This window comes from Procambarus clarkii, chromosome 27 (genome assembly GCF_040958095.1).
Source record: "Procambarus clarkii isolate CNS0578487 chromosome 27, FALCON_Pclarkii_2.0, whole genome shotgun sequence".
In the NCBI taxonomy this organism is placed as follows: domain Eukaryota; kingdom Metazoa; phylum Arthropoda; class Malacostraca; order Decapoda; family Cambaridae; genus Procambarus; species Procambarus clarkii.
In genome coordinates this window covers 1,388,303-1,401,033 of record NC_091176.1, presented here as the reverse complement: position 1 = coordinate 1,401,033, position 12,731 = coordinate 1,388,303, and the positions used below count along the sequence as shown (strand labels likewise).

Sequence of the window (12,731 nt, the reverse complement as noted above, 5' to 3'; positions counted from 1 at the left end):
TTGAGGCCAAGGTGGAACTTTGCCGTACTCAACTTCATTTATTTTTCCAGTCATGTTCATCTCCATATAGAACCATCCTTTCCTTTCTTTGTTTAAGTCATAGTTTTACCAATGCTAATATTGTACCATTTATTCGATATGCTTGTAATTGCTTTATCAGTCTTTTATGTGGTACCTTATCAAGAGCTTTTGAGAAGTTGTGGTATACAGCCTCTACCAGAAGGCCTTTGTCTCGATAGCTAGTTATCTTTTACCGTTCATAAAAAGTTAACGGGTTAGTAAGGCACATAAAACTTAAATAAATAAATAAATAAATAAATAAATAAATAAATGTTTATTTAGGTAAGGTACATACATACAAGAAATTTTTACAAAGATTGGTTGACTTATAGGTAGAGCTAGTACATACAATGCCTAAAGCCACTATTACGTAAAGCGTTTCGGGCATGGAATGTTGTGTGGAATTGACTAGATTGTGCACTGTGAGGTGACGAATGATTCCGTCCAGTAGGAAAAGAGAGGAAAGAAGAGGTCCTGGGAAGGGAAACAATGTGTCAAAAGAGAGAGAGAGAGAGGGAGAGGTGGGAGGGAGTGGTGGAGATGAGAGCAGCTGGGGGCCATGTGTGGCCCACAGCATAATGCTAGAGCATTATACAGTGCTAGGTTAGACTGGGTTAGGTTAGGTGGGATTTTATATAACATAAAATGATACACCCTCTGATCACATGAACGAAATAACCTGGGGCCAGATTCACGAAAGCACTTACGCAAACACTTACGAACCTGTACATCTTTTCTCAATCTTTGGCGGCTTTGTTTCCAATTATTAAACAGTTAATGAGCTCCGAAGCACCAGGAGGCTGTTTATAACAATAACAACAGTTGAATGGGAATTTTCATGCTTGTAAACTGTTTAATAAATGTAACCAAAGCCGTCAAAGATTGAGGATAGATGTGCACGTTCGTAAGGGAGGGAGGGAGGGAGAGGAGGGAGGGAGTGGTGGAGATGAGAGTAGCTGGGAGGGAGGGAGGGAGGAGGGTGCGGGCGAGCGAGCGCGCGGCGGGCGGGTGCGAGAGGGGGTCGCGGGTGGCGGGTCGGGCCAGTGTGGTAGCGAGAGTGATGGTGGGAGGAACTAGTCGTGCCCGCTGATGTCGGCCTGGCGCCAGCCTCACTCGCCCTGGCCCTACCTGGCGGGGGTCCTCGCCGCCCTCCTCCTGCCGCTCCTGGGGCCAGCAGCCGCCCACCAGCTCGCCCCAGGGGTGGTACCCTCAGGGGGGCGCCGTGCCCTCGTCACGGTGGCCGTCCCCAAGCAGGACCGCCACGGAAAGTACACGGAGCAGGAGGTTACAGTGTGGGGCTCCTTCTCCCCTCTGGCAGCGGCGGCCCCGGCCGAGGGCAAGTTCATACAGGTAAGGGGAGGGTGTTGGTGGCACTGTGGCGTGCCCCTCCCGTGGCGGCGGGTGGCACTAAAGGGGGATTATCTCTGGCTCATCCCCCTCACAGTAGGCACCGCACCTCACACCCGCCGCCCCTCACACTCAGATTTACTGCTGCCACCGAGAGCCTTGTTGTGGTGCCAGGCGCCGCTCCCCCCCCCTCCCCCCCCACACACGCCCACACGCCCACCCTCACACATGGGCACTCTCACACACGCCCACTCTCCCACACACACAGACGCCCACTCTCACACACACGTCCACCCTCACACACGCCCACCCTCACTCAAATACGCCCACCCTCACTCAAATACGCCCACCCTTACTCAAATACGCCCACCCTCACACACGCCCATACGCCCACCCCCCCCCCCCCCACACACACACGCCCACCCTCACACACACGCCCACCCTCACACACACACGCCCACCCTCACACACACACGCCCACCCTCACACACACACGCCCACCCTCACACACACACGCCCACCCTCACACACACACGCCCACCCTCACACACACACGCCCACCCTCACACACACACGCCCACCCTCACACACACACGCCCACCCTCACACACACACGCCCACCCTCACACACACACGCCCACCCTCACACACACACGCCCACCCTCACACACACACGCCCACCCTCACACACACACGCCCACCCTCACACACACACGCCCACCCTCACACACACACGCCCACCCTCACACACACACGCCCACCCTCACACACACACGCCCACCCTCACACACACACGCCCACCCTCACACACACACGCCCACCCTCACACACACACACGCCCACCCTCACACACACACACGCCCACCCTCACTCACACACGCCCACCCTCACACACACACACACGCCCACCCTCACACACACACACACGCCCACCCTCACACACACACACACGCCCACCCTCACACACACACACACACGCCCACCCTCACACACACACACACACACACACGCCCACCCTCACACACACACACACACACACACGCCCACCCTCACACACACACACACACGCCCACCCTCACACACACACACACACGCCCACCCTCACACACACACACACGCCCACCCTCACACACACACACACGCCCACCCTCACACACACACACACGCCCACCCTCACACACACACACACGCCCACCCTCACACACACACACACGCCCACCCTCACACACACACACACGCCCACCCTCACACACACACACACGCCCACCCTCACACACACACACACGCCCACCCTCACACACACACACACGCCCACCCTCACACACACACACACGCCCACCCTCACACACACACACACGCCCACCCTCACACACACACACACGCCCACCCTCACACACACACACACGCCCACCCTCACACACACACACGCCCACCCTCACACACACACACGCCCACCCTCACACACACACACGCCCACCCTCACACACACACACACACACACACACACACACACACACACACACACACACACACACACACACACACACACACACACACACACACACACGGGCACGCACTCACACACGCCCACATTAACGCACGCCCACGCCTCCAGCCCCTGTGCCACTGTAGCGTTCAAACTGTGGGTCAACCACTACCCCATGGTGGTGTTAACCAGTTACCCACTGTACACGGCTGTATGACACTGTAGGGCCATATGACACTGTAGGGCCACATGGCACTGTAGGGCCACATGGCACTGTAGGGCCACATGACACTGTAGGGCCACATGGCACTGTAGGGCCACATGGCACTGTAGGGCCACATGGCACTGTAGGACCACATGACACTAGAACAACATGACAATTTAGGACCACAGTCACACGGGCCACATGCCATGGACCATATTAATATGTAGGTCCACATGACACGGACCACATTAATATGTAGGGCCATATGACAATGACCATACGACACCAGTCCCACATGTACACCACACGACACTGTTGAGGCACTTACACTGTAAGGCTTGTGTCACTGTGGCCACTGTTATACTGAAGAGTTACTTGGGCGCCTTGTGTCGGATTGCTGCGATATTTTTTAATAGGGTTACTATATTGCTGTTGAAGATTGACTGAGGTGTCAATTTGGCACTCATTATGCGGCCACAGTGGCCTCATTGTAGCATCCCTGCAGCTCTGCTTGTACTGTCATTGTACGGTCACTGTTGCTCTGCTTGTAGAGTCATTGTAGCAACGTTGTTGCTCTGTATGTAGGGACCTTGTTGCATTACTGCAGCTGTGCTTGTACCTTCATTGTGTCTGCACTGTTGATCTGCTTGCATGACAACTGTTGCTTCATTATTCTTCTGCTCGTAGTCATTGTAGCTCTGCCTGTAGGATCATTGTAGCATCACTGTAGCATCACTGTAGCTCTGCTTGTAGGACCACTGTAGCTATACTTGTAGGACCACTGTAGCTTCACTGTTGCTCTGCTTGTAGGGCCATTGCAGCTCAATCGTGTAGGATCATTGTAGCATCACTGCTTGTAGGATCCCTGCAGCGTCACTGTTGTTCTACTCCTATAGGCTGATTGTAGCATCATTGTAGCTCTGCTTGTCGAGTCATTGTAGCACTGTGGGGATACTGTCGCGTGTATTTTATAGTGACAGTCATGGCCTTTGTTTGGTGGCTTTGGCTGTTTGTAGTACCAGTGTAGTATTGTTTATCTTACTGTTGTTGATGCTTGCTGGCCTACTGTAGCACTGTGTTGCCAGCACTGTGGAGTCACTGTGGAAATTTGTGTATGCTAAGGTCTCTGCAGAGCTGTCTGCAGGATCAATTGCATTGTTTACGGATTAATGTTGCATTGTTTAACGATACATTATAGCACTTTGTATTATCAGTGACACTTGGGTAGCAATATAGAGCTTTGTGAAAAAAAAGAATGTAACAGCATGTGGGGGCCATGTAGCAGAATTTGGCGTCGTCTTATAATGTTTAGTAGTAGAAAGTATTGTAGTATCGAAACGCTTACCGAGTCCTTTAGCAGGAGTCGAGTGCAGCGGCCCAGTATGGAACCCTTCATCAGAATACTGGAACAACACAATATTAATCCTTGCTTCGGAACACTTTGTGTCGTAACATAACAGTATAGAGGCTTGTAACAGAATAGTGTAACGTAACATTACAACATAGAGCCCAGTAACAGAACAGTGTAACAACACAGTATAGAGCTCATCAGAACAGTGTGACTAGAGTAACATAGTAACATTTAGTGTTACTGGCTATCATCATTTTGATGGCCAATGGCTATCATCATTACACCTGAATAAACAACACGAAAAACTTCACCATTTAAAATAACTTTCATTGTTGAGACAATATTTCTTATAATAGCACATCTTTATTTAAATCTACATTCTCATTATTTCTTAACAAGTTATGTGTGACTGTAACCCGGAGCGTTTAAATATGTACGGAGTTTATATAAAGATTTGTAGAGAGAAATGAAAAGTTATAGATATTTTCAGTATCTATAATTAGCCTATTATTTTCGGGGGATATATCAACAGCCTAGCAACACTGTATATCTTGAAGGGGGCCTTATACATACCATATGTTTAGTAAACAATACAATGAACTGTGAAAGCTAAACTCTCTAAAGTGCACTAAATTAGCTCCTTTTTTTTTTGGTTGAGATGTCAATGGACCGTCATCTGGGGTTGAGTACACAGTGAGCAGACTCGTTGGCAACGGATAACCGTTGCTCGACCCTCAGTTCACCAGGACCAAATCGTAAACAGGTGTTTTGTACAAGGGCTCGCTTTCTAGATTATACAGTGCTAGGTTAGACTGGGTTAGGTTAGGTGGGATTTTATATAACAAAATGATACGCCTTCTGATCATATGAACGAAATAACCTGGAGCCAGATGCACGAAAGCACTTACGCAAACACTTACAAACCTGTACATCTTTTCTCAATCTTTGGCGGCTTTGTTTCCAATTATTAAACAGTTAATGAGCTCCGAAGCACCAGGAGGCTGTTTATAACAATAACAACAGTTGAATGGGAAGTTTTCATGCTTGTAAACTGTTTAATAAATGTAACCAAAGCCGTCAAAGATTGAGGAAAGATGTAAACGTTCGTAAGTGCTTGCGTAAGTGCTTTCGTGAATCTGGCCCCCGATTCCCTCCAGAGTTGTGGGCAACAGCCTGAGGCAGGTACACCACGTTTTCTGTCTCGCAGCCCTTGTCAAGCGCTTAAACAAGCAGCAGCAGGGCCGTGTTGTTGTCCCGGGTGGATGAGGGAGGTGGTGGGAGGCTCGCTGGTAATAAGTGCATAGAACATGCAGGCAGTCAGCTGTGAGGATAGGTAAACATGTCCACATGCGTCCTTTGGCACATTGGTTTACGTTCTCCACTCGCACTCGAGGAACTTATGTTCAATCCCTAGCCAGGACGGAAACGGTTGGCCACGTTTCCTTTCACCTGATGGGCCTGTTTACCTAGCAGTATAATAGGTACTGCTAGGTAAATCCCGCGTTAGGGATTTGTTGTGGGTTGCATCCTTGGGAAGGTGAGTAGTTAGCCTATAGGGGATCCTCGATACCTGTAGTCCCGTGTACTCAACTATTGTGCTTGTGGGGGGGTTGGGCTTCGGCTCTTTGGTCCCGCCTCTCAGCGTCAATCAACTGATGTACAGATTCCTGAGCCTATTAGGCTCTGTCATATCTCCATTTGAAACTGTGTATGGGGTTTAAGTGATTCCGTACTAAGATACACAGTCCGAACTTATGTAGAAAGTATGAACGCAATCAATCCACTTTAACCTAATCAACCAATGGACAGAAAACGTCTACTTTTGTGAGCCGCTACTCTTCATAGTACTTGGTACGTAGGGAGCACCAACGTCCCAAGGGAGACGCATTAGTTAAGGGGACGGGGTTGGAGCGGTAATAACTATCTCTGCTACTGGCATACAGCTCTGAGGAACTGGTCCTCTGCATCACCTCTTGTTTCGGCTTTTGTTTTCGCTTTTGCCTCTTGTTTTCGGCTGTTTCCACTTTTGTCACCAACACCTGGCCACATGTTTTATATATGTTGTAGTTATGGCTGAGTTCTCCTCTCTTGTCTTGTCTTGTTATTCGTGTTATGTTTACACTGTGTGTTTAGGCGATCACCGATGATAGCAACTCACTCTATATGACGTAAACATTTTCAGTTATGTTAAAATGCAACACGGAACGTTTCCAGCTATGTTAGTTAACTGGGAACGTTTAGTGGTGTCATAATCTGTGTCAACTTATGGCACTAAAACTTTCCCAGTTATGGCACAACACTTATCCAGTGTTGCAATGTGAGCTTATAAGATAGTAAATGTTTCCAGTGCTGTAAGCTGACGCCATTAGAAATATTTCCAGTGTTGTGAACATAAAACACAACGAACGTTCAAGCGTTATGACCTAACAATACAGTCTGTTTTTACTAGTTTGTATTGACCTTAAACACAGGTCAATACAGCTGTGAGGATATTGATTCGGGGGACCTGCTGCCTGGGTAACAGCTTCTCCCCCCGAATCAACGTACCTTGGCTTTGCGCCCTGGTGAGGCCACTCCAGACCGACAGCCAGAACACAACACCATAGTGTCCTGAGACTGATGGATGCCTACTACTAAACACAACAAATTACAGTAATGTTAACTGATTTAAAGACCGAATGAAAGGGTAATTATATATATGCAGACGATTAGTCACAATAACGTGGCTGAAGTATGTTGACCAGACCACACACTAGAAAGTGAAGGGACGGCAACGTTTTGGTCCGTCCTGGACCATTCTCAAGTCGATTGTTAATAATAATAATAATAATAATAATAATAATAATATATATATATATATATATATATATATATATATATATATATATATATATATTATATATATATATATATATATATATATATATATATATATATATATATATATATATATATATATATATATATAGGGTTGTTGCCTTATGGAATTTATTACTGGGTAACAATAATAGAATATTATTATTGTTAATAACAATTTATTATTTAACAATAATAAAGAATAACAAACGGGAACGCTGGTGTCCGAGATTACTTCACATTCGGAGCACTGAAGTGTGTGTGCAGTTGTGTTGGGCAGGAGTGCCAGCTGCTCACACCAGCTAACATCAAGGTAAATGCCTAGAGCAACAGCCACAAGCTCTTGAAGACGTCTTGTTAGTTATGGGTCGCGTCTGATCTCTACCCGGTGGTGGTGTAGGAGACCAGTGATCGGTTATCACTACCTGGTGGTGGTGTAGGAGACCACAGTGATCGGTTATCTCTACCTGGTGGTGTAGGAGACCACAGTGATCGGTTATCACTACCTGGTGGTGGTGTAGGAGACCACAGTGATCAGTTATCACTACCTGGTGGTGGTGGTGTAGGAGACCACAGTGATCAGTTATCACTACCTGGAGGTGGTGTAGGAGACCACAGTGATCAGTTATCACTACCTGGTGGTGGTGGTGGAGACCACAGTGATCAATTATCACTACCTGGTGGTGGTGTAGGAGACCACAGTGATCAGTTATCACTACCTGGTGGTGGTGTAGGAGACCACAGTGATCAGTTATCACTACCTGGTGGTGGAGACCACAGTGATCAGTTATCTCTACCTGGTGGTGGTGTAGGAGACCACAGTGATCAGTTATCACTACCTGGTGGTGGTGGAGACCACAGTGATCAGTTATCTCTACCTGGTGGTGGTGTAGGAGACCACAGTGATCAGTTATCACTACCTGGTGGTGGTGTAGGAGACCACAGTGATCACTACCTGGTGGTGGTGTAGGAGACCACAGTGATCAGTTATCACTACCTGGTGGTGGTGTAGGAGACCACAGTGATCAGTTATCTCTACCTGGTGGTGGTGTAGGAGACCACAGTGATCAGTTATCTCTACCTGGTGGTGGTGTAGGAGACCACAGTGATCAGTTATCTCTACCTGGTGGTGGTGTAGGAGACCACAGTGATCAGTTATCACTACCTGGTGGTGGTGTAGGAGACCACAGTGATCAGTTATCACTACCTGGTGGTGGTGGTGGAGACCACAGTGATCAATTATCACTACCTGGTGGTGGTGTAGGAGACCACAGTGATCAGTTATCACTACCTGGTGGTGGTGTAGGAGACCACAGTGATCAGTTATCACTACCTGGTGGTGGAGACCACAGTGATCAGTTATCTCTACCTGGTGGTGGTGTAGGAGACCACAGTGATCAGTTATCACTACCTGGTGGTGGTGGAGACCACAGTGATCAGTTATCTCTACCTGGTGGTGGTGTAGGAGACCACAGTGATCAGTTATTACTACCTGGTGGTGGTGGTGTAGGAGACCACAGTGATCAGTTATCACTACCTGGTGGTGGTGTAGGAGACCACAGTGATCAGTTATCACTACCTGGTGGTGGTGGTGGAGACCACAGTGATCAGTTATCACTACCTGGTGGTGGTGGTGTAGGAGACCACAGTGATCAGTTATCACTACCTGGTGGTGGTGTAGGAGACCACAGTGATCAGTTATCTCTACCTGGTGGTGGTGTAGGAGACCACAGTGATCAGTTATCTCTACCTGGTGGTGGTGTAGGAGACCACAGTGATCAGTTATCTCTACCTGGTGGTGGTGTAGGAGACCACAGTGATGAGTTATCACTACCTGGTGGTGGTGGTGTAGGAGACCACAGTGATCAGTTATCTCTACCTGGTGGTGGTGTTGGAGACCACAGTGATCAGTTATCACTACCTGGTGGTGGTGGTGTAGGAGACCACAGTGATCAGTTATCTCTACCTGGTGGTGGTGTGGGAGACCACAGTGATCAGTTATCTCTACCTGGTGGTGGTGTAGGAGACCACAGTGATCAGTTATCACTACCTGGTGGTGGTGGTGTAGGAGACCACAGTGATCAGTTATCACTACCTGGTGGTGGTGGTGTAGGAGACCACAGTGATCAGTTATCACTACCTGGTGGTGGTGTAGGAGACCACAGTGATCAGTTATCACTACCTGGTGGTGGTGGTGGAGACCACAGTGATCAGTTATCACTACCTGGTGGTGGTTGTGTAGGAGACCACAGTGATCAGTTATCACTACCTGGTGGTGGTGGTGTAGGAGACCACAGTGATCAGTTATCACTACCTGGTGGTGGTGTAGGAGACCACAGTGATCAGTTATCACTACCTGGTGGTGGTGGTGGAGACCACAGTGATCAGTTATCACTACCTGGTGGTGGTGGTGTAGGAGACCACAGTGATCAGTTATCACTACCTGGTGGTGGTGTAGGAGACCACAGTGATCAGTTATCTCTACCTGGTGGTGGTGTAGGAGACCACAGTGATCAGTTATCTCTACCTGGTGGTGGTGTAGGAGACCACAGTGATCAGTTATCTCTACCTGGTGGTGGTGTAGGAGACCACAGTGATCAGTTATCAGATTTAGTTAACTAGTACAGGGGGAGGATCAGTTAGTGGGAGCAGTACGGCAAAGTTTGCAACATGAGGGAGAATGAGTGTCCTGGAACACCATGTGCTTAACATACGAATTTATTCACTAAATTAGAACACACAAGGAAAATGTATATACACTTTGAAATGGAGATAACTGCCTTTTTAAGAGGTGTCATGGACAAATTTACCGGCAGTATCGTCTCTTGCCGACGATATCCAAGTGACGTAATGCATCTTAACTGTTAGTATGGAGATCTGGAGCAATAACGGCTGCCCTAACACCACTCCCGTATGCAAGGGACAATTTGCAACTCAAAATGGCGCCCGGGAAATTAATGCATGCAGATAAACCTGTCTTGTGTGTGTTGTAAATACATTCACATACACGTGCGCGGTCAAGAACCTGTTCTCCGCGGGGTGTCGTGCTCTGAATGGCATCAAACACAGTCAAGAACATTCACCAAGCTCACTGGGCTGCACTTAGCATCACGAAATCTCAGTAAAAATATGCGTATGGAGATAATTAGTGTACTTGTTCAACACACACCACACGGGGCCTGGTGGCTAAGTGGACAGCGATCGGGATTCGTAATCCTAGGGACCGGGGATCGATCCTCGGCGATATCGGAAACAAATGGGCAGTTTCTTTCACCCCGATGCCCCCCTGTCACCTATCCTGAGGTTATCTTGAGATAATTTTGGGGCTTAGTGTCCCCGCGGCCCGGTCCTCGACCAAGCCTCCTTTTTGTTACACCCCCCCCCCTCGAGAAAGCAGCCTATAGCAGCTGTCTAACTCCTAGGTACCTATTTACTGCTAGGTAAACATGAACTTCAGGGTGAAAGAAACTTTGCCCATTTGTTTCCGCCTCCACCGGGGATCGAACCCGGAACCTCAGGACTACTAATCCGAAGTGCTGTCCACTCAGCTGTCAGGGCCCCTCTAGCAGTAAATAGGTACCTAGGAGTTAGACAGCTGCTACGGGCTGCTTCCCGTGTGTGTGTGTGTGTGTGTGTGTGTGTGTGTGTGTGTGTGTGTGTGTGTGTGTGTGTGTGTGAAAAAGTTGATTGATTGACAGTTGAGAGGCGGGCCGAAAGAGCCAGAACTCAACCCCCACCAGCACAACTAGGGGAATACACATACGCGCGCTTCCTCCGGTAAACAGTTGACGAGAGTCAAGTCTGTGATGACCTTTTCTCGCTTCCTGCTACGCTTTACAGGCAAAATTCTGGCGGCAAGAGTTACTGATGATTATTGAGTTGAGGTGTATAAAGTGCCATCTATCAGTACAGGCACATGTCGTGTGTCACCATATCTCCACTACACACCACACCAGCCAGTCGGCTGGTGTGGGAGGGGGAGCCGGTCGGCCCAGCGGACAGCACACTGGACTTGTGATCCTGTGGTCCCGGGTTCGATCCCGGACACCGGCGAGAAACAATGGGCAGAGTTTTTTTCACCCTATGCCCCTGTTACCTAGCAGTAAAATAGGTACCTGGGTGTTAGTCAGCTGTCATGGGCTGCTTCCTGGGGGTGGAGGCCTGGTTGAGGACCGGGCCGCGGGGACACTGAAGCCCCGAAATCATCTCAAGATAACCTCTAAATAGCCATGGGGTACAAGTGTAGCTGAGAGAGAGATCATCATGCTCTAACAGCTTCATTGTTTCAACTGTAACTGTTGCTTGGTCACGAGCACCTATAAAGGACCTTTGTACTCGTCTATTTGTGTCTGCAGGATCGAACATTAGCTCTTGGACTCCACTTTTCTAGCCGCCCTGTGTCTATTTCAATAACTTTTTACCTTTTTTCCCTATTATATTTACTTTTAAAATTATGAATGCAGTTTGCTTCTACAACCTGCTCCGTTAGTTCATTCCATTTTCCCACTATTATGCTAAAGGAAAACCTTCAAACATCTCTATGACTCATGAGTCTCAACTTCCACCCATGCCTCCTCTTCTATTGGTATTCATTGTGAACATTTCATTGTTCTTCACTTTTTTTTCCAATCTGCCAAAGCATTTTATGTGTCTGTCATTTGCCCCTTCTCTCTTCTCTTTTGTAGCATCGTCAGGTCTAGTTCGTGTGTGTCTACATATATGATCCCTCGCAATTTTGGGACCAACTTCGTTGCAAACTTCTTAACATTTTCGAGTTTCCGTGTATTTTTGTCAGCGGGCCTTCACGCTGGGGAGGCGTACTCTCAACTGGCCTCACGCGGGCACTGTACAGCAATATACACGCCTCCTTATATAGTTTCCGTGAGTAATATTCCAACTTTTAACTAATGTAGAGCATGCTGCTCTCATTATCGTATTTACATGAGTGTCCGTAGATAAGTTTGGTGTTATGTCTGCTCTCAGTCCTTTTTCTCTTGTCTCCTGGCACCTATTCGTATTTCCATCACCTTGCACTTGCTCAAGTTGAACTCCAGTAGCCATTTCTCGGATCAACTCTGCAGCTTGTTTAAGTTATCTTGGCGAATCTTACACTCTTCATCTATCACATTCTCATTAGATTCGCATCATCTGCAAACATAAACATATAAGACGACTCTTGCAGACAAATAAATAAGATGCAGTATGGGTCTCAGCACCAACACTTGAGGGAGCACGAGAAATATTGCCGGAACAATCCTCGACGTCTTCAACAGAAAACTGGATACTTTTCTTCAAAAAGTGCCGGACCAACCGGGCTGTGGTGGATAGGTGGGCCTGCGGGCCGCTCTGAGCAACAGCCTGGTGGACCAAGGTGTCACAAGGTGATAGTAGTAGTAGGAGGACTCGCAGCACCCCATCCAGGTACA

At 48.1% G+C, this 12,731-nt stretch overlaps 1 protein-coding gene across 1 annotated transcript in view; it reads left to right on the top strand.

The window, feature by feature from the left end:
* Positions 1-1,108: 1,108 nt before the first annotated feature.
* The window catches only part of LOC123762710 (E3 ubiquitin-protein ligase ZNRF3), a 386,641-nt gene continuing 375,018 nt past the window's right edge, over positions 1,109-12,731 (top strand). The window contains exon 1 of the mRNA XM_045749417.2: positions 1,109-1,410. Within this exon, the coding sequence (XP_045605373.2) occupies positions 1,150-1,410 (261 nt within the window). The 5' untranslated portion in view covers positions 1,109-1,149. The remainder of the gene's footprint in view (positions 1,411-12,731) is intronic.